This window comes from Eleutherodactylus coqui, chromosome 13 (genome assembly GCF_035609145.1).
Source record: "Eleutherodactylus coqui strain aEleCoq1 chromosome 13, aEleCoq1.hap1, whole genome shotgun sequence".
NCBI classification, from domain to species: domain Eukaryota; kingdom Metazoa; phylum Chordata; class Amphibia; order Anura; family Eleutherodactylidae; genus Eleutherodactylus; species Eleutherodactylus coqui.
The window spans coordinates 33,382,646-33,408,422 of record NC_089849.1 but is presented as its reverse complement, the minus strand read 5'-3'; the positions used below and the strand labels follow the sequence as shown (position 1 = coordinate 33,408,422).

At 44.2% G+C, this 25,777-nt stretch overlaps 1 protein-coding gene across 6 annotated transcripts in view; it reads left to right on the top strand.

Moving 5' to 3' along the window:
• ZNF281 (zinc finger protein 281) overlaps positions 1 to 25,777 on the top strand; it is a 38,429-nt gene extending 12,652 nt beyond the window's left edge. For 2 of the 6 annotated variants that reach the window (XM_066587538.1, XM_066587536.1), the window contains 6 exons: positions 7,279 to 7,407; positions 18,618 to 18,741; positions 19,225 to 19,308; positions 19,952 to 20,070; positions 21,338 to 22,959; positions 23,844 to 25,777. In XM_066587538.1, the coding sequence (XP_066443635.1) occupies positions 7,279 to 7,407; positions 18,618 to 18,741; positions 19,225 to 19,308; positions 19,952 to 20,070; positions 21,338 to 22,959; positions 23,844 to 23,892 (2,127 nt within the window). In that variant the 3' untranslated portion in view covers positions 23,893 to 25,777. Of the gene's footprint in view, positions 1 to 7,278; positions 7,408 to 18,617; positions 18,742 to 19,224; positions 19,309 to 19,951; positions 20,071 to 21,337 lie in introns of all 6 variants that reach the window. The other 4 variants (XM_066587541.1, XM_066587539.1, XM_066587540.1 and 1 more) reach the window with 2 other exon arrangements.

Sequence of the window (25,777 nt, the reverse complement as noted above, 5' to 3'; positions counted from 1 at the left end):
TACCTAAGTTTACAGTGGGGGGGGGGGGGGGGAATGCACCACTCAAGTCTTACAGTTCAGGCTTTCTCCGTAGGACATATTTTAACGCTGTTCGTGTATTCCACGGCTCCTTTGTAGCCACAGAGGCGATTCACCCAGACGTTTTGTGTCCTATTCTCGTCAGGGAGGCGTAAAAAGCTTAGAACACAATTTGCTTATTAGATTTCATATATGGAAGAGAAGATATGAAGTGTTATTTGTTATTATTTATTTTTTTTTTTTCCTTCAACCTCCTGGATAGTTTTCATTTGTGGAATTTTTTGAAAAGCATCGCTGCAGTTTTTTTGTTTTTCCTTCTGCCTGAAGAAGGTCCTCCAACTGCGAGTAGTATTTACAGGGGCTGATAGTTGCACGGGTAATCGCTCAAGAGCGTTCACTGGTGACTGTCGTCTAATATAAGTACGGGACCCAACAGGGCAAGCAAAAGAGAATGGCTCACTTGTCTGAGTCGCTAGGGTTTTAGCTCTCCTAAAAACTGAGCAACTGTCGGCCCATGTCAACAGCCAGTGGTTCACTTCTAAATGGAGGCAGGCGGTGCACACCACCTCCATTTAGTGAATGATCATTGCTCCTATGTGAAATCGGTCTTTCCCTTTAGACTATTGGAGAAAATAAGGCTGTCAGAGTTGTCCAACCCTGCTGTTGGCATCCGCTTTAGAAGAATAAACTGTATGGGAGACATTTAGGATCCTCGCACACAGCCACTGACCCACAGGGAGCCATGTCATTCAGCACTGGTTAATAATATATAGATGGGAGAACAATCTGCAGTAAGGAAACGAATGATTATTCATACAATTGTTTGCCTTTGTACAGCTATCATTAGTCAGTGGCACATCTACCTGTTTACATGGGGAGACGTGCGCATTAGATGATCTGCTGATGTATGAATGATTGCTCATTCGTCAGCTGATCGCCGGTACATTTACATGGCTGTTTGTCTGAAGATGGGGCTGTGTAGAAGGGCCTTTCTTGCAGAAAGTTCTGTGGCTGTCCCATTCATTTGAATAGGATTTGCAAACATAACCCCATTTAGTTAAAAGGAAGTTCAGTGGTGGAAATTTCTCTAAGAAGTGTAAGTCCTTATGGACGTTGGAACCTATCTCATTAAAAAATGTGAACATATATCATTTATGAACATACAAATATAAGTTGCTTGTGCAGCCATGTTGATCCCTCCTTGTCTCGTCACCGGCTCACGGCTGGCGCAAGCAACATATGTTTGTATGTTCATAATTGATATATGTTCACACGTTTTAATGAGCTACATATGTTTGTCTAAGGAAGGGGTGCTTACCTTTCATGTGATTGGTGAGGTTTGCCCTGCAATGACTTTTTAAGGGGGGTATTTGTGCATTTGGGGATAACTTGACAAGGACCATCTGGTCAAAACGTTGCGGTCTGATGCGTGATGTCACGGGAGAATAAAGGATATTTTTCTACTTTGTAAACCTGGATGCTGCCGCTTCTCTGTACAATTTAGACGTTGGAACCTAGTCGTTCTAATCGACCTTTTATACGGGCCGAGAATCTCACAATTCTAGTTTGCCCAACAGAACAACCTGGGAAGGACCCGGGGATGTCGTCACCAGCTTGTCCACGCTCAGCAGCCTGTTTAGACTTCTCTTTAGTGTTTCACATTCCTATGTGAACGGTCAGTGTTTAACGGCACAATAAATGCCTGAAACGGGGCCGGTTTTTATGCTGGCTGCAACTGTTCCAGCGAGAACCTCCCGATACTCGCTTGTCGTTTGCTCGTGTTTAAACTGAGCGGTTAGCCTTCAGCTTCTGAACGGTGACACTGTGCAACACAATTTTTGTAATCGATAAGCAGATAGGTGGCTTATAGTAACTTTAGTGCGTTGAATTCAAATATATCTGTTTGGTTTTTTTTTCTGCCATGTAATAAGGTTTCCCAATTATAGGGAATAATGCAATTCAATTGCTGTTGTACTTTATTTTTTGGAAATCTGCCTTTACAATTACTCCAATTGGCTCGCCATTAACCTTGCTTACTAAAAAGAACAAAAGTGATTGCGCAACTATTTCACAATCCACGGTTACACACCGCGCACTGACTGAACACTATAAGGGTAGGTTTATGTAACATATAGGGTATGTTTCCACGTGGCGGAAACGCTGCGGATCATCCACCAGTAAGTTGTAAGTAATGAACTGTGTTTTTACAGGTCATTGGTTAAACTGGGGCTATCCTTCAAAATTTAATAACAATATGGCTGAGCGCCGCAGATGTCTGAATAACCCAGACAATTTCTGCTTTGTCTACGGACAGTTCAAAACAAAGACACAGCGGAGGAAAATAACATCCTTGGTAAAGTTTGCCCATCACAAGTATTTTGGAATAAAGATATAAGAAGTGGCACCGCCATCATCTGTGTGTCATGTAACACTCATCCCACACAGTGGCTGAAAGGCAAGAGTAGAACGCCATTTGCCATTCTGATGGTATGGCGAGAACAAAAAGACCACCATACTGACTCTTAGTCCTGCATGATAAATACCAAAGGTTTCTGCAGTACACAGAAAGATAAAATTCTGTATCCAGACATACCTTCTACAATGAAAGCTCATGACGCCAGATTACGTATTCCTTATCCAATGGGAGGGTTGCTATTGGCCTCTCGCTGGGCAGCATCCCTGGGACGACTATGCTGGTCACGATTACTACTGGGGCATATGTAAAAAAGACTGTAGACCGGCTCATTAAAAGGTGTGCAAATACGCGAGTTTCCTGCATATTTGTGCCCGCCCATTGACCTCAGTGGCGTATTGCAGTGTGTAATACGCCCCAACAAGGTCATGCTGCATAGTTTTTCATGCGATTGTACATCGTGCGAAAAAATACTCATGTGAACGAACCCATTGAAATCCGTTCTATTCAATGACTGATGTCTTTTGTGTGTAATACGCAGTGCAGACCGTTACAAAGGGAAGTACAATCCGAATATGATGGGTGACTTTTGCAGGTTCTTACAGAGGGAAAACAATGTTTCTTACAGAAAGAAGTCAAGATCCAAGCGTCATTTTCCACCAAAAACAAATGAATAGTAATATTACGGCACGTCCAAATTTTTTAAAATTTGTTGCACAGTGTAATCGTTCCATCTGAACTGGGCGTAAGTAGCCGACAGCGGAGTTGGATTACTCGTTACTATCTGTGGAGGCGGCTCGGCTTTTGTCCAGCGGATGTGGTGGGGCGTGCAGCGGGGATCGGGGACATTACATGCCAATGCCAGATTCTCTTGCTCCTGAGATGTCCAGCTTACAAGTTGCCTTCCTAGACCTTTGAACACTAAGCCAAGCTGAATGTTTTTTGGTGGGGCACTGGGGGGAGGGAGGGTAATCGGGTATTGGCTGACAGATGTTAAAGATGCATAGGCGCCTTAAAGGAGTATTCCTATCTTGGGTTCTCATGGCAAAGAAGAGAAAACCCGGAAGCTCTATTCTGACTACCTGTCGGAAAGAGCCGAGCGCTCGGCGCACTACACTTTTTTTTCTTAGCTTACACTGAAGTTGGTACAGAAATGGTACCAACTACAGAAATGGCAGTGTAGAGTTACTAAGCGCCCGACTCTGCCTGAGGGGCCAGCAGCCATGGCATCTCTTACCCATCTTGGTTTTAAAACCGGAAATGGAAGTACTCCTTTAATTGGTATAACTCGCTGATAACTAGAGTGCATGCTTGACGGAACCAATGTGTATTGTGGAGAGTGAGGGGTTAAGGAGGAATAGCTATGATTGGCCAACTGCTGTTTAAAGTAGATGTCCAGCTTTCCGCAAATCCTGGGGTTCATGAATACAACCAACTTGCAGTCCATTTTAATGCACGTGTAATATAGGAGCGGATTGCGTGTGAGAAGTAGCAAAACCTTTTTTCAAGAAAAGCAGTGTTTGTTTTTTTTTTTTACCCGAAACGTGGAACTACTTTTGTCTAGTGACTTTTTACATGCGTGTTTATTGTATGATGCGCTTTAAAGCTGTCAATTGGTGAAAAGGTACAAATGCTTCCCTCATCAAAAAAACCCCTTATGGATATACGGCTAAAATATACGGTCCTGATTCCCTGTCTTCGAGTCATTTAGATCTGTTAGAGGAGAGGGATCATATATACATACATCAATTTTTTTTCTTTTAATAGGCCAAGCATTTTTTAACTGTCGGAGGAATTTTCCGTCTGCGGTATAAATATACGGTATAAGGATCCGCTCACATTGCTGTGGGACACAAAAATGTCCGTGGCAGGTGTGATGATATCTGAGAGTCTGGAGCCATTCAGTCATGCTGTGATAAATCTCTCCATCGAGACATCCCCTCTTGGGGCTTCAGCGAGCCAAACAAAGATTTCAATGGCCGCCTCAAGCCTGCCCATTGTAGAATGTCAGAGCTTTGTTCGAGTCTATAAATCCCCTTTTCAGTATGATTTGAGCCAGTCTGTGGTCTCCCGCTGTGCTCCTTATAGAGATGGATAGAGCTGCATGTTGTCTACCCATCACTTCACAATAAAGTGTGTTCATGCAGATATAGGGGTGCATCAGTACCATATAAAATACGCTGAAGGTCTCTGAATGGCGCAAGTGTCATTCTGGTAATACTATGACCCGGGCTGTAGGAAGAGATTTGCAGCATAACTTTGCACACAAATCTTTGGACAATAATATTAGTTGATTTTGTTGGGGCCCTATGAGCTGGGCCACACAACTGTCTGCCGCATGGGAGGTATTAGGACTTGTAGGCCACCTTTTAAAGGGGCATTCCTATCTCAGGAATTCATTGTGTTCGAAATCTCAAAATGACAGTCGACCATAAGATGTTTATTTTGAAAATGCTCCGTTCTCCAGATATTGCAGATATTGATTCCTCTTTCCTCTGGTTGTTTCCAGGGAAACTGACCACCTTCTATGGAAAGAAGTAGCAGGCGGCGGGCACTAGATCATTTCTTTCATCTAAGTCTGATGGCTGGGATCTCGGGAGCTTGTGCTCACTAGTTTTTGGCCCGGTCACCCAGCTACTGCTGTGCTCTATTTCTTTCCGTAGAAGAGGTGTCTGCTTCCCTGATAACAGTAAACAACCAGAGGACTGAGGAATCAATATCTGGAGAACGGAGCATTTTGGTAATGGAAATTGCAAAACAATACACTTGTCCATATTGAAATAGGACTCTCCTGCTCTGGTTCTAAGCATTAAAGCGGTATTTGAGCTACAAATTAAATAGATTGCGAATGTTAGATTGATCTGCATTCAAACCACCAGGATACCGACCAATCACTAGAGCAGGTAAACCCTATTTCCCCAGTCTCAAACCCCCCCCCTCCCCCCCCCCCCCCCCAACATCTCCCCACCCAGTCAGCTATGAATGGAGCAGCAGTGAAGCTTAGATGCTCTGTCACCATTTTCCGCACAAAAATCCGCAAGCCAAAGGTAACCTTTGAAGTGGTTTTGCCGCAGAAGCAGTTCTTCTGCGGCAAAACCGCAACGGAAAATACGCGGCAAATCCGCCCTGTGTGAACCCTGCCTAATAGGTAGCGCTACAGATGTATTCCATCTCAAATTGTTTTCGTCTTTGCATATTACCCAGAGGAGCATGAATGGCCTTATAAGTCTCCTCACTCAACTTCTAGGTGCTTTCCATAAGGAGAAAAGATAGCATTCCTGACCCATTGGTTACAGTGATATATCTGCTTTGTGGATCTGTGCAGTAGTTTAGGAGAAACTTACATTTTATTAGCAGCAGCCAGATACAGAATTAGTCCTGCATATTCATGAGCTGCAGCCTAGCCACACCCGCCCTGCTTTCCAACCAATGATTGGCTGCTTAATTGGCATTAATAGGCAGTCAGTGGAGGGAGGGTGTGGCTAGCCTGCAGCTCATGAATATGCAGGACTACTTTAAGTAGTCCTCTGCTTGTGCTATTGTGCGGATTTTTGTGCGGAAAATGGTGACAGAGCATCTAACATTCGCTAATAATGTGTTATTACCTTATGCTGCCCTCAGAGAGGGGTGCAAGAAGATGGTAACCTTCTCCTTAAAGGCCTTTTTATGGAGACTGGTGATTTAGAACAACCGTTCATCCAAGTGTTGCTGAGTGTGAAGGTTCTGGCGTCTGTTTGCCTTTTATACAGAATCAAAATCATTGTGGGCAGTATGTCTCCCGTTCCAAACAATGTGCTACCAGCAACGGAGAGTGTATTGGGGAGGTGAACGATCGTATTAACAATCATTCATCTGTCTTTCCGTTTTCATCAGTCTTTGTGAAGGCCCTTTAGACTCCTGCCCATATTGTCCATTATCATCTCCTCAAATTGTGCCATGTAAAAGTACCCAACTGTATATATAACCATTTTATATAGATTGCCATATAGCTGACTTTGTGATATTTTTCTATTTATGGCCAGTTTGTGCTTTTTCTCCGGCGCTGTGCTTGCATCATACAGTCCCAGAGCCTGTGGACAATGTGGTTCCACGGACTCCGGTGCTGTCCTGCACTCCGGTTACTTTGCCAATGAGTCCACGCTACAATAAATGCTCGGACAAGGCCCGCGATGACTGGACAATATCAGAGCTGGAAGGTAATGCTCTCCATTAAATCAGAGCACCCCTTTGACATACTCTGCCTATAGACAAGCCGCACCAATATCTGGGGAATGGGAAGAGCTTGATGCCCTTCCTGTATAGTGTACAGGGCCCTCCATAATCTAGCATGTTGTATGGTTTTCATTAACTGGGTTATCAAACGTTCGGAAACTTATTTCCGGCAGCGGCAAAGCTCCAGCGGTTGTCGTGGTCTTTCTAAACAAACCGCTGGCATGTGATCACTGCAGTGAATCGGTGACTGCAGCAGTCACATGGCACTATGGCTCCCATCGGCAGTGATAGGAGTACGGCCACATGACTGCTGCGGTGGTCACTTGCTAGCCGTTTGTCCGCACAGAACGGGAGAATCGCTGGAGTTACAGCCACTGCACCATATGTGGGAAGAACAGGCAAGTAGTGATTCTTTTTGTTTTACAACATTTTGCAAAGTTTTGCTTAATTTAGATAGGTGAAAATATTCCTTCAGGCTACTTGCACATGGGCAAGCCTCTGTGCATACACCAATTCAAACGAATCCGATTCTTCGGCCTGAGAATTGGACGAAGAAGCGTTTGTGTGCAAGTAGCCTAAGGGTTGACCGCTCCATTCATATTTTTAAACCTAATCGTGCCCATATCTTCTCACAGCTTTTAATAAGAACGGAAAAAAATGGCTGCGATCCAAAACATGCAAGTCCATCCATGAAGAAGACAAGGCGTCCAAGCGCAGAAGCTCAGGAAGCAAAATCCAAGCGCAGGCGGAGTGACTCCTCTAAAGTAAGAGCCTTAACGTGCTCAATGTGCTTCCAAGTTCACTAACTTCAACCATATTATTCATCCTAAACTCCCCCATAACCATTAGAATGTAGTCATCCGAACCTGCCAGTAATGGTGGGGCTAGACGACCCTCTGATGTGTATGGGGGCCACTCAACTTTCTCCGACAGATAATCCAGGGTTTTGAGTTTCAATGCCGAGTCCTTTTGTTCCCAGAGAGATAAGCCGGCACCAGAGTTGTCTGGCTGCGGATTACCTCTCTCTAAACACACAAGCGTTCAGTGGCTGGAAGAACTATCAGTTGCCCAATAGTTTTTGAAGGTGAACGGGCAGCTTGACCCTGGTGATTCAGGAGCACTTACTGCCGAGTGCCCAGAGAGATTCTATGCATTGGCACCGCTAGTAGGTGTCCTCACTCCTGCGGCATTTTACACTTATTGACCCATGGCCTGCCAGTGGGGAGAGGGCTCTTGTAGAAGGGAGTTGGGAGCATTTTGCTTCTTCTCTCCTCTGGCTATGAATTACCTGCTTTTTATGTAGCCATCCTTTAAAGCCATGTTAGACTGTAAATTGCAGCATTAACACAGTAAATCTGATTCTGCTCTGTGGTCAGGATTTGTCTGTTTGCTGGAAGTCTAAGCTTTGACCTCTTTTGAACTTCTGAGTTCTATATCTTGGTTTTCTGTCTCGCTGAGGGCTGGGAGATGGGCGATCAGTCAGTGGCTGATTGCTGCCTCCTCTCTCTACCGCACATGACATGTAGTCACACATACTGAAAATTCAGGCTGACTGCTGATCAATAGGCGCAGCTGGATGTGTAGCGAATGCTACTAGGGAAGTGTAGTTGCTCTGTGGAGGTTTATGTCCCTTTTACCCAGGACAACGGTCTAAACGACTGCAGGAGTGTTGACGTCACCGCTACGGTCATTGGCGCTCGTGCAGAGCATTTTAGACTGGCAGACTTCACCTCTGGATTACTGGCTTCTTGCTCAGCGCTTCACCTTCTACTTGAAGCAGGGAGCGTTTACACTGAACGACAAGCCCGCGATTCAGCGGTGGGTTTTATGCTGACAAAGTCAGAGATAACATGGTAAACTATGGATTTGCATTTACACTGGACAACTATCTTGTTTTCGTTCGCTTGAACGAATTTTGATCAAAAATCGTCCTGTGTAAATGGCCCATTATATTCCATCACATAGCACAGGGCTCTTATATTGAGGATATTATCTCCCAGGCAGGCTGGTGCTACTTTTGCAGAACTTTTGAAAGCCTTAACGCTACTGGGATTGTTAGTCATGTATCCAAAAGGTACATGAAATATCAGTTCTAGAAAGCACTTTCAGTTCAGCCCATTTAAAGCATGCCTGAGGTTTCAACAAGCTTTCTAAAACACACCAGGTTCTCTTTACCTACTCAATTGCTGCTGTTTGCACCCTGTTTCATGTCTAAGTTCTGATTTTCCAGGTGGTCTTCCCCTGCTGTTTGCAAGCCTAGCAGTTTGCCAGTAGTTCACTGTTCTGACTTCTTTCCCTTACTTCCCAAGCTGCATTTGTACTGTCTCTGGTCCAATCAGCAGGGAGACAGTATCTGAATGCCCGCCCCTCTGCTTTTCCAGGACGGTCAGGCATTTAGAGGCATTCTAGACAAATAGTAGACTATATGTGTACGCTGTAACAGTAGGAGAGGCGGAGACTATGGAAATCCTTATCACAATATGCAGATCTGTCAGCCTGCAGGCTCTTGTGTGAAGATGGCTCCTCCCCCTATTACTATTAACATGTCCTACATACTGCCCACAATTATTAGTCCTTGTTACTAAGGGAGCTATGTACCGAACGACCGTAGATTGCAGAGAAGCTGGAAGGGAGACCCCTAGTGGCAGCAGCAATTTTTTTTTTAATGCAAGTATATTACAGAAATGATGAGGCTAAGGCCTCCTGCAGACGGACAGGTCAGATCCCACTGTGAGAATTCTCGCAGCGGAATGTGAGCTGTGCCCCTGCATTGATCATCGCGGCTCCCCTCCTCCCGGCGTCTTCTCCGCTGTGCTATGTGCCAGCTGCCGCCCAGCCGGTACATGCACAGAGCGGAGCCGGCGCACAACCAGTGACGTTTCTGTGCGGGCCTCTGTGAGGCTCACACAGAAATAGGACATGCCGCGATTTGTTTTCTGTGTAAGTTTTCACGCGGTCAAATCGTGGCTGTCCTCATAGGATTGCATTATCTAATGCAATCCTATGGCAGCGGGCACAGGCGAAAATACTGTGGGAAATCCTGCCGCGGAATTTCCGCCCGTGTGCAAGAGCTAGTAGATGAGCAGAAGTTGTCTGAAAAGTTAGTGCCTCTTTCAAGCTTTAACCAGTTTGGCTAAAGGAATGATTTTACATGGAAAAAAGGTAGTAAAACTATACCTCTTCCAACCACCATGAAGTTGCAAAAAAGTTAGTGAACCCTTCAGAGTTACCTCGATTTTTTTACATAGATTACTAATAAAATGTGCCCTGATTATTCTCAAAGTCACAATTAGACAGACAATTGTGGAGGTTTAAATGCAGTAAAAATCTATATATACATAAATGATTAACAAACTAATACAGAGAAAGAGATGACACTGTCCGCCAGGGCTTACAATCTTCAAGGGAGGAGAACCGAGATAGTAGGTGAAGGTAGGTGTAGAGGCAGCAGGGCTACTATAAGCTTTTCTGAGAAGGTGAGTTTTCGGGTTCTGTTTGAAGCTTTCCAAGGCATGGGAGAGTCTGATGTGTTGGGATAGTAAGATCTAACTAAGCTAATAACACAAGCAGTTGTACCGTTCATGTCTTTTACTGGACATGTTGCAAGAAGCAGCAGTGAGCCCTTGCATTTATGCCTTCAGCACACTAACTTATTTGGGGCAGCGTGCTGTCCATGTTAATCCACAAGCAGCACACATCCCCATTATAGTCATGAGGCTATGCACCTGGAGGTGTTTTTACACACCCCCAATAGTCCACGTGAAAAAGCTCAATGTGTGTCTTATTCCTGCCCACTGACATGCTAATACATGTCAGTGGGCAGCCTGTGTATAAATTGGAGTTCAGAATTAATCTCCACCAAATGTTTTTTTTGTAGCTGCAAACAAGATTTTGCTCTGTGTTGAGAATACATTTTTGAACCATTTTTCCTTGCAAATGTTTCAATTCATCAATATTTCTGGGATGCCTTGTGTGAACAGCCCTCTTCAGGTTATGCCAGAGCTGCTTCCTAGGGTTCAGGGGTACTGTTGTATCTGGTCTCCACCAGAATAATGGGTGGAGACGTGCTTTGCCAGTCCTGAGTTGAAGGACACGCCCCCAGCGATTGTCTGCCGCAGACATGCCCTCCAGAGCTGGATCTCCTGCCTCATCCTCCCAGGCCCCACACACATATGCCGCTGGAAGTGGGGCCAGCCCTGAAGCTGCGGCCACTACTGCTGCTAAAGTGGCAGCGGTCCCCCTCTGCAGCGGCCGCAGTGAGACCGGGGAGTGGCAGCGGTCCCCCTCTGCAGCGGCCGCAGTGAGACCGGGGAGTGGCAGCGGTCCCCCTCTGCAGCGGCCGCAGTGAGACCGGGGAGTGGCAGCGGTCCCCCTCTGCAGCGGCCGCAGTGAGACCGGGGAGTGGCAGCGGTCCCCCTCTGCAGCGGCCGCAGTGAGAACGGGGAGTGGCAGCGGACCCCTCTGCAGCGGCCGCAGTGAGAACGGGGAGTGGGACAGCGTTGTCGGCAGCTGTAGCGCTGATGAGCCAGCACAACACTGCCGTTTGAAGCTGGCTCAGCATAGACGGAGGACGCCATAGGAGACCTCCGCAAATATGACAGGGAGGTGGTGACCGTACCAGGCCCGGAAGGCTGAAGCAGGAGGTCCATCTCCGGGCACGTCTGCGGCAGCCAATCAGCTGCTGGGGGCATGTCCTTACACTCAGGACTACCAAAGCATGTCTCCACCCACTATTCTGGTGGAGACAAGATACAGCAGTATCAGGTTCAGGTCAGGACCCTGACTTGGCTATTCCACAACACCGCTTTGGATTATGGTCTTGTGACATCATCCAGCTTCTCTTCAGCTTAAGGTTATGAAAGGCTGCTTTTACATTCTCCTGTACCTGCTCCCTCCACCAGGCTTCACAGTTGGGACGAGGTTTTAGTTTGGTGTATAATTGTTTTTCTCTTTCAAATGTTGTGCAAAAAAGAAGAAAGGGCGGGCGGGGTCCAATTTTGTCTCTCCTGTTTATAGAACACTTTAACATTTTCCCAGAAGCATTATTGAACATCTTGTTGGTCTCTGGCAAACTTGAGATGGGCTGCAATGTTTTTATTTTTGGACAATGGCAACTTCCTTTTTCTAATGGACACACCGAGGGTTTTGTAGTCCGTAATCTTCAAGTCTTTTGCTGTTCTCCTTGGGTTCTCTCACTTTCCGCATTGCTCATTGTGGTGTTGGTGTGATTAGGACGGGACGCCGACTCCAGGGGAGAGCAGCATCGGTCCTGGATCTTCCCCATTTCTAAGTAATTTGTCAAACCATGGGCTGATGTACACCCAGGACTTTAGCAATGCTTTTGTAGCCTTTTCCAGCTTCCTGCCTCTCTGTAGCCTATCTTCTGAAAGTTGTTTGCAGTGTTGTGCACCTTTTTTTTTTTTTAAGACAAAGCACCTATGAAACACACACTTCCAATCAAATTTCTTTATTTTAAACCCCTTTTGTCGGTTAGCTCTTGGATAAGACTTTATTACAGACGCCCGTGGAAGCCGCCGCCCAGCAGCAGGAGCTGGCAGACAAATCTCCGCTGTCAGCCTATCTGACAGGCTGACCGCGGAGAATCGCAGTGATTCTCCACTCGTGGACGGGGGCTGTGCTCTTCATAGCAACGCTATGGAGAGCCTTCACTGCGTTCCCCGCGGCCGGATTATCACTGCGAGGAATGCAATTCAAACCTGCCCGTGGACGGGCAGCCTTAGCCAGTAGAGCAAAATGTGATTGCTGCCAGCAAAAGAAACCAAGTAATCTTGTAGATATGATACATTTTTAATGGCTAACAAAAATACATGATGAATCTTTATTTGTATAGTACAACTTATTCCGCAGCGAGCTTTCGAACCTACATGGGGTTCGATCTCATTATGCCTGAGTAGGTTTGAAAGCTTACTATAACGTCATGTATTTTTGTTAGCCATTAAAAGGTATCATGGCTTCAAGATTGCTGGTTCCTCTCGCTGGGAACAATCACATTTCGGTGTGCTCAGTAATACGTGAACGGTACAGTTGTTTGTCTTAGATCAGTTTGTGTTTGCTATCTAAACATTTACACACCATGTGTTTAATTAATAAATCCAGGGAACTCCAAAAGATTCGCTTACTTTTTCTTGCAACCATGTGTATGGTGGCGCTGCTATCTGATAATTTCAGTGATTTATATAGCTGGGCGCTCTCGATATAATTGGACTCGCAGTACTGGACCTTTGACCGGTAGCCACACAAGAAAAGTTCTTGTACTTTTGGTGCCCAGCGGATGATTTCCCAGCTTTTTCTGCTGCTTCCATATCGCTTCCCGATGTTCTATTTCTCCGCTTTTATGCGCCTCACACACATCTGATCGCCATGCAAGCTGAATGTCACCCAAGGAGCGCTTAATAATTTACAAATAATGAAGATTTATTGCTACTAATTGAAGGCGGCGGTGGGCTCTACAATGGCCTTATCTGCTGCTCTGTCAATATTTACCCCCTGTGGGAGCGCTCCGCTCAGGAGGTTTTGCATTGCTTGCTTAGTTTTTGATCCCAGACCCTCAAGGCTGACTGACGTCACTGAATATGTCCACGTCTGTATGCTTCATACGTGTCATTGTACTTCTAATATTTGCTTGCCCCTGCTAAGTACTTGTTGGTATTATGTGCGAGTCCTTGAGCTGTCAGAAGCTGTTAAGTTAAAAATTGTCTTATTCAGTGTTTGCCTAGTACTGAGAAGGCCGAGTGACTCTGGGGGCGCTTTTACCCTGAACGATGATCGCTCAGATCCTCTGATTTGTTCAGTTTGTGCAGGCAGAAGGTATGAAAAGGCAGTCGTTCATAGATGAGACTGCCTGTGCACTGTGATTGGGGGACGTGATCTCCGCCTGCACTCGCTGAGCAGTGATGAAGCACGGGGGCCATTATTCCTGGGAAGACTCAGGCGCTGAAGACTCCCGACAGTCATCTTGTCTAAAAGGACCCTTGATGTGGCCACCAGTGGGAGTTTCACCCAGCTATACCGCACTCCGTGATAGTAAATTTACCTAGTCAGCGCTTCTCATCTCCGCTTCTATTTACCTTGATGAGCGCAATGAGCGTGTATATCCAGGTGAATGGCTGAGCTGCAATACTCTGCACAAATGCACTTGTAAGGATGTAGCTATGCCAGACTAGGCTATTAAAGGGGTATTCCCATCTTGGACTTTTATGGTATATCTTCATATCCACAAGTCTTAAAGGGATGGTTCCCTGTTCTGGCACCCACACCTTTCTTACGTTTTTGATCTTCCACATCCTGACTATGGTGTCCGGGAGGATGGAAACAGACAAGTGTCCTGCTGTCTGAGTAATGCTGCTTTGAGACGGAACGATTCTCATTCAAACGAGCAAAAGCGAACCATAATCGCTTAGTCTGAACATGAGCCAACGATGGAGAATTATTATTGTCTAGTTTCTGCGGGCATAACCGTTTTCTTGTTCTTTTATCGTTCGGGTTTAAAGGGCGATTGCTCGATCACTCTATTCGCTTATACAGGAACTGAGCCATTCTCGATTGACAGGCAAATGCACCATTGACCCATTTAAACAGGCTGTATGAGTGCGAATGGGTTGGCGGTGACTTGACTCGCTCGTTCAAACGAGAATCACAGAAAGGGAAAAATTTAACGGACATGAAAAAAAAAAAATCAAAGAAAGTGACCATATACTCACTGATATACTGATACAAGAGGACAGGGTTATACACCACATATCCCCCAACATGCAGACAGCCAGACTGCTAAATGGAAAAATGGGTAACACATGTGAAGGGCACTGATGAGCCGCCCCTCACAAACCCTCCAGGGGGATGGCTGCTCATTCCCGCACAAGAGTAAATACATGGTGTCCGGATACATGTAGTGCACCATAGAGGCTTACAACCTATTACGGATGCCATATTTGAATCCAGCAGGCTTCCCTGCACCCCACAGGCGAACAACACCGAGAATCGGCTCATCTCAAAGTACTAGAACTCCCATTGTTGTAGCTCAAGGCTGGTTCTGTCATCCCGGCCGTCTCGAAGCCAGCGGTGTTCTCATCTTGGCCATGTTTGACCAAACTGGGAATGCACCTTTAATGTCTGGAAAGAGGTTTTGCCAGATATATAGGGTGTGTTCACACATGCGAGACTCCAGCTGTGGATTTTGCCACAAATCTGCAGCAATAGGTCTATTTCTTGTGGATTTCACACTATGAATTGCCAGGGTTCGAAATCCCCGACGTAAATTGACTTGCTGAGGATTTATAATCCCCTCCGCCTCTCGGGGTCCACATGGATGCGACTTGTTAAAATGTCATCCGCTTTGCTGCCTACTGTCATACACTGCAGGTTTTCCATCTGGATTATCTGCCGTATGTTAGCATACCTGTACTGCTCGAGCCCCTCGGTAAACTGGGGGACCACCAGCCGGGACCAGCACTGCGTCTTCATTCTCTCCAGCCATTATTCACCCAGGTAAGAGAGAGTGGGCCGAGAAACTCTGACCGATATCGCGCTTGTAAATATGTAATTCTCTATTCGAGTGCAATGCACTTTGTGGGAAACACCTCGCGGTACATGTGTTGTTGTTTTTTTGTTTGTTTTTGTTTTTTTTCTTTTCCACACACCTGAAAAGCGCATATAATTTCAATAGGATAAATTGCACTTGCGTGAAAATCTCATCTGGATGTGAGCGCAGCGCCAATTTTTTATTTTTTTTTTACTTTATTTACATAAACAATTAGAAGATTAAACATTAAACACTTTAAAATCAGCGTTTTCCCGCGTGATTTCTGTCCATAACGCTATCTGATGGAACTTGTGTGAAAACCTGCCCATGTGAATACAGACTAAAGGGCCATCTACACGTAACTATGGTAGCGCAAATGAACGAATGCTCTCTAAGCGTTCTGTCTAAATGCAAAGCCATTGCGCATGATTTGTTTACCGCTCACTTTGAACAAACACAAAAATCATGGCCGGTTCGCTCACTTCTCGCTGCGTCTAAATGCTCCTCACTCGGTGTTTTCCCATAGGATGTGAAACGCTGAGCGAGAAATGAGCGAATCTCTGCCATGACCGGCCTGTCTAAGCGTTCTGCACGAGCAACCAGCGGTGATGTCACCCGCTCGGACAGTCGGTTAGCCTAAAGTCTTCCGGTGTAAATATACCATAACGGGGATTACAGATATACCGCTCAGTAGACACTTGACTAAAGTGCGCAGCCGGTCCGGTGTTCACATTTTTGGTTTTCCCCTCTTTCACGATATTGTTCATTAATGTGTGTCGCACAATACAGAATATCGGCAATGGCCAAAATGTTCTGTCACTCTTTGTTGCTTCTATGGCTTATTTGCATTGAGTTTAATTAGTAACGAGAGAGGAATATGGAGCAAGATCTAAACCAGTTATACACAAGTTCTTGTTGGTCGTCTTAACGGTATGCGTTTACCGCTGATTACTTAGTCAGGTTGTTCACTTTTATTGCTACCTGCGCAGTTCGCTGTACATGGAGTGCCGGACCAGATGAACAAGACATCCCGACTCCCAGAATAAAACATATATATTTGGCTGCCTTTGATGCCCAAGGCCTGTTAAAGAATCGGTCAGGTCAACGTCAGATGGTTTCCAACCTGAATCTTAACAGTTTAATGCATGACAGACCTTGAGGACGAGCTCTGGGGGTTTTGCCACAGATTTTGATGCTGATGCCCAAGTGGGTTTAGCGCCTGTAAATAGGGCAAATCCTTGTGCGGCAACGGAATGAACGATCTTTCATCGGAGCCATTTCCAGCGGCTCCACCATGCACACAAATGTTCGGCTAAAATTCTCCTTCCCCGGCCCTATTGGTGCATTTAGACAGCTAAGCTCTGAACAGGGGCCTTGATCCTAAAAATAGAGAAGCCAAACTATTTTAAGTAGCCACCATCTGAAGCCCTGGATGTGTTGCTCACGGTAGCCCAGAATGTTTAGCTTTATCAGACCCCGGAGGAGCTACTTGTATAGAAGGTTGAGCATGAAGGAGGTTTGTTTTTCCTTTAGTCCTTTTTGCCTAAAAAAGTTGTTGTGCGGCCATAGCCGATGACTCGGGGCTCCGCAGTAGAGCTGAGGCCTGAATCATGATCCTCCTTAACATCTGCAGCATTGGAGAAGGAACTTCCGATAAGGTCATTGAACCGTGGGAAGAATAGACGACTTGTGATTGTTCAGAGATGAATACTGGAAGGGATGGAGACGCAGCCGGGCTTGTACAGCCACGTGGTCTGTCTGGCTTTCAGCTCCAAAGGCTCTTGTGTACTGGCATGTTCTTTTTGGGGTTCACTGAACCCTATTTAAAGCGCAGACCAGGTCCCATTCATGGAGTGATGTTAGTAACAACTGTGGGACGTAGGACTACTGAGCGAGCAGCCATGTGGACAAGTCCGAAGACAAAAGACCGTCTCGGAGTGAGCTCTGCTTTCTGTATGCTATACATGGATATAATTATACGTACACCAGGCTGCCTCTGCAGAGATTAGGGGAAACTGGTGCATGATGGGAAAATTAAATGATAGAAATGTAAATGGCCATTTAGCCTTTTCTGTTCTCATTGTAGGATTATTGATTTCGGTGAGTAGTGGTGGTAAATAAAGCATGGAAAAAACTCCCAACAGTTTCATGAAGTTTTTATGGTTCTGCCGCCGCATGTAACCTGCAGCTAACAAGCAGTCTTACCTTTTTTGTAGGATGCTTTTTAGGGGGGGAAATGCAATATTTTTATCGCATTTTTTTCCAACATTGTTTCTACATGGAGTAAAAACTGTTGCTGCTAGATGTTACTATTTCTATTTTATTTCTTTATAGATTAAAGCCAGATTATATACAGATAATCTATCAAACTATCCACATTGTTTGTAATGTTTTTATTTTCTGATTGCAACAAAGGTAAGATGGCCACCCCATAGACTAGAATATGAAATCTACAGAGAGGTGCTTTACAGCAGCAGTCGTGGACAACTCAGCCAGTGGCATATTAGCCTCTTACTCTCAAGCTCAGTGCTATGGAGCAAGTCCAGCAACCTCATTGGTTCTGATTCACAATTCCAGCAACCTCATTGGTCGTTTGGGTTGTCTGATTCAACCTGATTGGTTGTTGGGGCCGAGCTCGAGAGTAATATAGCTATATGCCACCCAGTGTGCAGTAGGAGGATCTATTTACTTCACTGGGAGATAGTTGTGGGCACACCCTATGATTGGACACAGCTCACCTCTTCGCCCTCTCTGCAAATCGCCTATTGTGAATGGTTGGTACTGTGTTTATATACAGAGTGGTGCTGAAGTAGTTATATCTGTTTTCATGCAAAGTACAAAACCAGTTCAAATACATAAATCATAACAAGTGAAAATGAAACATTCAGAAAGTTAATCTCTTATCTGTTTTCGACATAATGGTCAACCATTGCCCCTTCAAGAACCACAGCAGCATGTGAGGGGTCATGTGCACAGTGAACAGCGTATGACCACCCGCCATTTTTTCCAGGTTTTGATAGGATAGGTGAGTATTCAATTTTGATTCATTGTAAGCCCGTGTTCTACTCCTTTTTTTTTTAAATTGTGTGCTTGGAAAACCCCCTTGAGGATAAAGTGGACGCGCATGCCATTTCAGCAGTCAGCCAACTTCAATATCTTTATAGGCTTTTTCTCTAGAACTGAAAAAAAGCAAGTCTTAAAAATGCATGAATAAAAGAAATGCCCCCCCCCCCCCCCCCCCCCCAAAGCACTTGGAAAAAAGTGCATGAAAATCAAGGTGTTTTTTACATGCCCAAGAAAGACTTGTGTGAATGAAGTGTTGAGGTGGGGGTGCGTCTCTCGGGCGCCGACACTGCTGCCAGAGCGATCATTCATTCTAAAACATTTTATAGTTCATTTATTGGCCGCACATCTGACTTTTTCTTCTCTTTTCAGTCATTAGGTGGTGAAGGTGAAGCTGCTAACATGTCTCCAAATCAGAAACCTCATATATGTGAACACTGCAGTGCTGCTTTTAGAAGTTCCTATCATCTGCGCCGGCATGTGCTCATACATACAGGTATGTCTTGCTTGGGGAAAAATAAGACCAGGGTGGCCCTTTAAACTTATAGCCTAGGCCTGTGATGCCATGGTCATCGGTCGCATAGCCTAAGAGCAGCTCAGTTCCATGCTTATCCCATACAGCTGCTATAAAATGTACATCAAGATACCTGGTATGCCATGAAGTGGTCGCGCAGCCACTTCGAAACAGCTAATTGGTTGGGTTCCCAAGTTCGTAGACCACCACCGATCTAATATTGAAGACCTATCCTGAGGATAGGTTGTCAGTATTGATGTCCCAAAAACCTTTAATTATGTATTAAGTGCTGGATGAAATAGTTAATGAATATAAGAACATTCATCATGGGGTCACCATTGAAATTTAGCAAAATTTTGCAGATTGCACGTTACATCGATCTGATTTGTGTAAGTGTGCAAAAAGTATTAAGGAAATAAGGCATCCTCCTAAATTTGCACTGTTTCTCCCCCTTGTTTTTAATAGGTGAAAGACCATTTCAGTGCAGTCAATGCAATATGAGTTTTATACAGAAGTATTTGCTCCAGCGGCATGAAAAAATACATAGCGGTACGTAGATAGTTCATGTTTGTCTTTACTCGGTGAGCTGTTACATCTGTTGTAGTTGTACTTTATTGGGGAGCGTGTAATTACTATACATACACAATGGAGGAAATTTAATTAGACTTGCATATAAGACTGGTCTGATTAATTTTATTAAGAGGCGCACAATGTTTTTGGCACATGTCTGGCTAGTCTGTGCGCAACAATGCGAAATCTAAACCAGCCATGAGCTGGCATAGATTTCCATTCTAATTTACACAAGTTTCTGGCATAAATGGCAGGAAATTCTCCAGGTCATGGGAGGCCACACCTACATTTAGTAAATTTATTGATGCAAAAAGGCCAAAATCCAAATTTTTACTCAAGCATGACTATGCAAAAATGAGCAATTTTTATGTCAGAAAACTGTTGTAAGATGCCTAATTATTTTTCGGCATGTAGGAAAAGGTTGTAAAATGGAGAGGGGGATATTAAAAGGTGATGATGTAATAATAGGGCATTAGTCAAAAGAAAGCCATAATGCTGCAGGATCCGTGATGCAATGGATTCCAAAGGCGCCTTACGGATACCGTTGATTTACAATGAGATCTGTTTGAAAGGGCAGAATGAACTACTAATAGATTAAATTGTATTTTGTCTTATATTTCAGGTGAAAAACCATTTAACTGTGATCAGTGCAACATGAAATTTATTCAGAAATACCACATGGAGCGACACAAGAGGACACACAGCGGAGAAAAGCCATACAAATGCGACACTTGTCAACAGGTAGATCTCTGATGTATATATCTATTTTGTAATGCTCTAACACATTCCTCAGTGTCGTTCACAGAGTAGAAACTGTACGTATCAGTCCCTGTCCTCAGTTGCTGGGACTTATAAAAGGCTGCTGTAATAGTCTTGTATGGTAGTTTCCTGAGCTTAAAGGGATTCTGTCACTTTCTTGAAGTTTGACTCTGAACTGAGCTCCGAGTCATGAAGGCAGGCCGCGCCGGCTTCTACCCGCCCGCGGCATCAGGATGACAGCTGTGTCCTTATACACAAGAGGAGAGAGCTGTCAGTCTGCATGATGCGGACAGGGAGAAGTTGGCACAGAATCGCTGTAAGGAAACCATGTAGATATAAAACCTACAGAACAGACCTCTTATGAGTTTCAATTATTATATATTTAAAGGGGTTGTCTTGAGATTTTTTTTATTTTAAACTGGACAGAGCAGGTAAGTGTACAAAAAAATTGGGCTGGAGAGGAGAACAGTACTCTCCTTTTAAATGGCCTGCAGCCACTTCATTCTAGTCCCAGCAGCTCCTTGGGCCAGTTTCACGTGTGCGTCGGGCCCTCGCAGATCTGGCCGAAAATACCAGAAGAAAAAGTGCTGCATGTAGCACTTTTTTTTTTCTGTTCAAAAGCCGGAAAGCTAGTGGACTCCATTATAATCAATGGCCACAGGGATCCCTCCTTTCCTGCTTTCCAAACAGAGCAGGAAAGCAGAATCCCTAACACAGATGTGAAACCACCCTTATCTGTCACATGCCATTTGTTGTTCATGTGACCGCTGCAGCCAATCACTTGCTTTTAGCGGTCACAGGCGAATGAACACTGTGTGACTACTGAAGCCGGTGATTGTCTACTGCAGGCACCTGAATGAGTGTGACTTGTAAATGACTGTGGCGTGTAAAAAGGGAGTATTGTTTTTAATGTTTGTTCATTTGTCGTGGTGCTTTCAGGAAAAAGAGAGCCCCTCCCTCTGACAGGCCATTTAAATGCTGCTGTCAATACTGCTAGCAGCATCTATATGGTCAAAGACCAAAATCGGAGTTCTCTGATCCCCGACTACTGTGACTAGGTGTTGGCTTTATTTGACATAGGAGACTTTGCTACCACCTCACTCCACACGACCACATGCAAATCTGACATACGTGTTCGTCGGATGTCACTAAGAGGTGGTGTAGAATATTAAGGTGTATAGTGTATGTATTATCACTGTTTTTATACAATGACTTTGTTAATTTGGAACACTGTTTTGTGTTTTGGCAGTACTTCTCAAGAACAGATAGGTTGCTGAAGCACAAAAGGACATGTGGTGAAAATATGAATAAAGGATCATTGGAGCCTGGGTCATCAAATCCTAGTATGGATAACTTGTCTGGCAACTTTGATTTATCTCAGGGAAATTCCAATTTTTCTGGTCGCAAAAAAAGCAAGTCCAGAAATGGTTCCTCTCAGAAGGACCACAAGCAAGGCAACAAATTGAATGAGACACATTTGGCAGCAGGTCTTGACATTCAGAGTTATGCAGTGGATGGTCCAATCGTGTCTTCCAGTAGTGGTTCATCCAGCACTGGCATTGAAGACTTGGATGCCAAGGGGCCAAAATTGGTGTTCAAGAAGGTCAACCGGAAACCAGCAGAGAAGAATGATCTCTCTCTGGAATCTCAGTCTACTAACATGGGGATTCATAAACTTTCTGATAAACCCAATAGTCCTCTTGACTTGGTAGGAAATACCAATGTAGACACTATGAACCTCCTTCAAAGTTCAGGTAACAAAGGTGCTACGAGTAGCAACTATGATGATGCAATGCAGTTCCTGAAAAAGAGGAGGTATTTGCAGGCCTCCGGCAGCAACAATGCATATGCTGTGAATGTTGGGCATATGGTAGCGCAACAGTCTGTCATTCAGTCTGCAGTTTCCAGTGTTATCGATGGGGACAACCCACTAACTCTTATTGATTCCCAGGCACTGAATGTCGAAATCAAGAACTGTCATGACAAATCTGTCATTCCTGATGAGGTTCTCCAGAGTATTTTGGATCACTACACTCACAAATCTGTTGGGCATCCCGATGTCTCTTTTAACATTTCAGAACACCACGTCGAGCTTCAGACGGCAGGAGACAGCAGTGGATTGGTGCAGGAGGATAACGTCTGCTCAGACTCGCAGTCTACACCAAATGATAAGGCCAACATGTTTCAGGAGTATTCCAAATACCTTCAGCAAGCGTTGGAAAGAACAAGCCATACAACTTCATTCCCACTAGGGCCGAGTTTACAATTTGTAAGCCTATCTTCATCTCTCGCCAATCATTCTCTCTTTCCCGACAAACAGATTTACACTACATCTCCTCTCGAGTGTGGGTTCAGTCAGTCGGTAACGTCAGTATTACCGTCCACTTTACCAAAGTCGCACTTTGGAATGGTGGTGGGTCCCCAAACTGGCTTTTCCTTATCGCTAGAGACGCAGCAGTTGACTCCTTCACAAGAGTTGGCCGATCAGATAGACTCGCAGAAAACTTTAGACACATCCTCCGGTTACCAGATTTCATCTCAGGAATTGAATGGGCAGAAGGATCAGCAAAAGGGCCTGGAGTCGTCTTCAGGTTTCCACCTTCAACCTCAGGATTTGGCCAGTCCTTTAGAACAACACAAAGACGTCCGATCACACGTCACTTGCCAGATCGAGAACTTTGCACAAGCGTTTGGTTCTCAGTTTAAAGCTGGCAACAGGGTGCCAATCTCATTCAACACTAGCACTGATGGGGGAGTGGATCATAGGTTGAGGACTTCAACTCCAGAATTCTCAGGGTACACAAATTTGCTATCTGACGTACATGAAACAGGTAGTACAAGAGTCAAGACGTCAACTAGTCAGAGCTTCAGGTGAGGCTTGCCAGACGTGAGGTCTTTTAAAATCATGGTGTATTATTATTTTTTTTTATTATTATTTTTGAGAACACTGCCATTTAGGATGTTTCTACACAATCGTTATAAGAATTACGTAATCTATGCCCTGTCAATGCAAATTTCTTTTTAAATGAAAGTGTTGTGATAGTTCAGCTTGTACCTAAAGTTTTAAAGAAAGATTAATTAGATAGCGAAGGGAGGGGGAGGGACGGGGAACAGGGTAGCCAAATACGATTTCGGGGTGACTGCTCAGCAGTCAACTTTTGGTTTTTGTTTCTTTTTGTCTTTTTTTTTTTTTTGCAAATTTTCCAGAGACAAAATGCCCGTTGCCAGACTACCGAAAAATATAAGATGACTTACAAATTATTGGACTCAGGAATGGGATTTTTGAGCTGAAGGCACATAAGTTTAATGAAGATTCCCCCCCCCCTTCCCCCTTAATCGGTGCAACTTCTTCCTCCCGTTCATCACTTTCATAGTAGGTCACAGCAGTAGCCTGGATTCCATTCTCTATATACAGTATAATCTGAGCAATAGCTTTAAATTAACAGACTTTAAATCTACTATCGAGAATTTTTTTTTTGACAAGTTATGTATGTACAGTGTTTATTTTATATTTTTTTTTCCTTTTGATATACCTCATTTTTACTGTTCATGCAGCATTCAGGAACATGTATTTTGCAATATCATTGAAAATAATAAAAAAAAAAGTGTGTTCAAATTATTTGATAGAAGCGTGCAAAATGTTGTAAGGCGAATACAGTAATTGTTGCCTTCTGTATTAGGCAAGCAAATGGCATTGGCTCGGCTACAACCATGAAATCTATATTAGAATAACCACTGCTATTCCATAATTACAGAGCAAGTGGAGTCCAGTTGAATTTCCAGTATACAAAGCCCCGGTTATGAAACGGATATTGTGGCAAAAGAAGTACATGCAGTGAGAGGACTATCATTATCGTACCATTTTCAAGTGGAATCATTGAACTTTCAGATATTGGTCTTGTGTATTGTCTGATCATCTTTAGTGCTGCACACAAAAGTCAAATTTTATTGAAATGTACCCAGAGTTTTTAAAAGTGGTGGTCGCCCCTTTTAAAAAACTGGATTTTTGTCCTTTAAATTAATGTGACCTTGAACGCATGTTAGCGATGAATGCAAGTAAATGACCCATTCTCAAGGTTGGTAACAGAGAGGCAAAGACTGACATGAAGATGTTCAGCCTTTCACTTTGCTGCTTTGATGAAAATTGAGAGCGACATGTGACTTTATTAATATTGTAGCACAATCACCGGTGCTGCTTGGCATTACTTACTAACAAATGAAAATTGGCGAAGCGATTTTAAGCTGGTCGGTACAGCCTTGTGGTTTCCTGTCTTTGTTTATCTGGGAGATTCTCTTCTACCTTACTGCAGGATGGCATGAGCAGTAGGCAGTTCTTAAATGTTGCTTAGGACCAATGTGTTCTTGTTGGGGTGGAGAGTTGCGTTTTATGGAAGCGTTAATTTTTAGTCTTATTCACGGAGCAATTACCATAAATTGGATCATGGGGAGCACTTGCTCGCTTATTGGTCGTGACCTGTTTTGATCCAGTATATAAGGTAATGTTTTACTATGTCCTGGAAAGTTAACGAATGCAGAAAATGGCTGTAATATGGCCGCCTGAATTGGAACTGTAACGTCCAACAATTATATGTGCACCTAAGGCTGGCTACATTATGAGCCGCTCATCTTAAAAGTTGCTAACTTAAATGGATGGACTTGGGAGACAATATTGCGTTGAAATCTGCCCAGCACTGTATTGAAAACGTTTTTTTTAAAAGGGTAATGTAAATAAAGGCCCATTTACACGGAGCAATGATCGCTCAAACGACAGTTTGAGAGACCGCTTTAGGGCTCCCACACACTTGCGTTTGCGTTTTTTGTTAAGGCGATTGTCAATGGGACTGTCAATGCTAAAAACGCAATGCAGTGCAACTTGCGGTTTTGGTGCATTGATTTGTGTTTTTAACATTAGAAAGTCCCATTGACAATCAGGTTAACAAAAAACGCAAACGCAAGTGTGTGGGAGCCCTAAAGCGATCATTTTGCATAAACTTTTAGGTAGCTACTTAAGAGCAATTTATTGTGCAAATGAAGCCTTAGCTGAATGCAGTTAATAGCCCGAGGTCTCTTATCTGCTTTCAGTTCTTTTGTTCTCCAGCGGGAAACAATGCTATCAGCACTCCCCGTGGAGAACTGCTGATAAGGCTGAATGACGATTTTTAGGTTGGACTGAATTTAACAATCAGTTAGCAGTGCACTATAGCCGCGCATTTAGATGCAACAATTATCGCTCAAACGATCATTTTTTAGCTATTTTTGAGCGATCATCGCTCCATATAAATGGGCCTTAACATGGGACGTCTACATTTACTTAAGCTAAAGGCCATTAAGTATATAGCCATGGAGGATAAACTGTCTCCATTAGAACTGTGTGACAGGAGCCCCTATTCATCAGTAGTGAGAGGATGTGTGGTACACTCCATGTAATTTCATCACAGGAAGTTCTAGTAGTGACGTTTTAGGTTTGAAATTTGCAAAGGATGGGGGGGTCACTATTTATTTTGAGGGGCTAGCTACATAAAAAATGTAAAAAAATTCAGTGAAGTGCTGCTTTAAAGGGGTTGTCCCGCAAAAGCAAGTGAAGTGAAACACTTCTGTATGGCCATATAAATGCACTTTGTAATATACATCGTGCATTAAATATTGGCCATACAGAAGTTATTCACTTACCTACAGGGGGTCCCCCCCC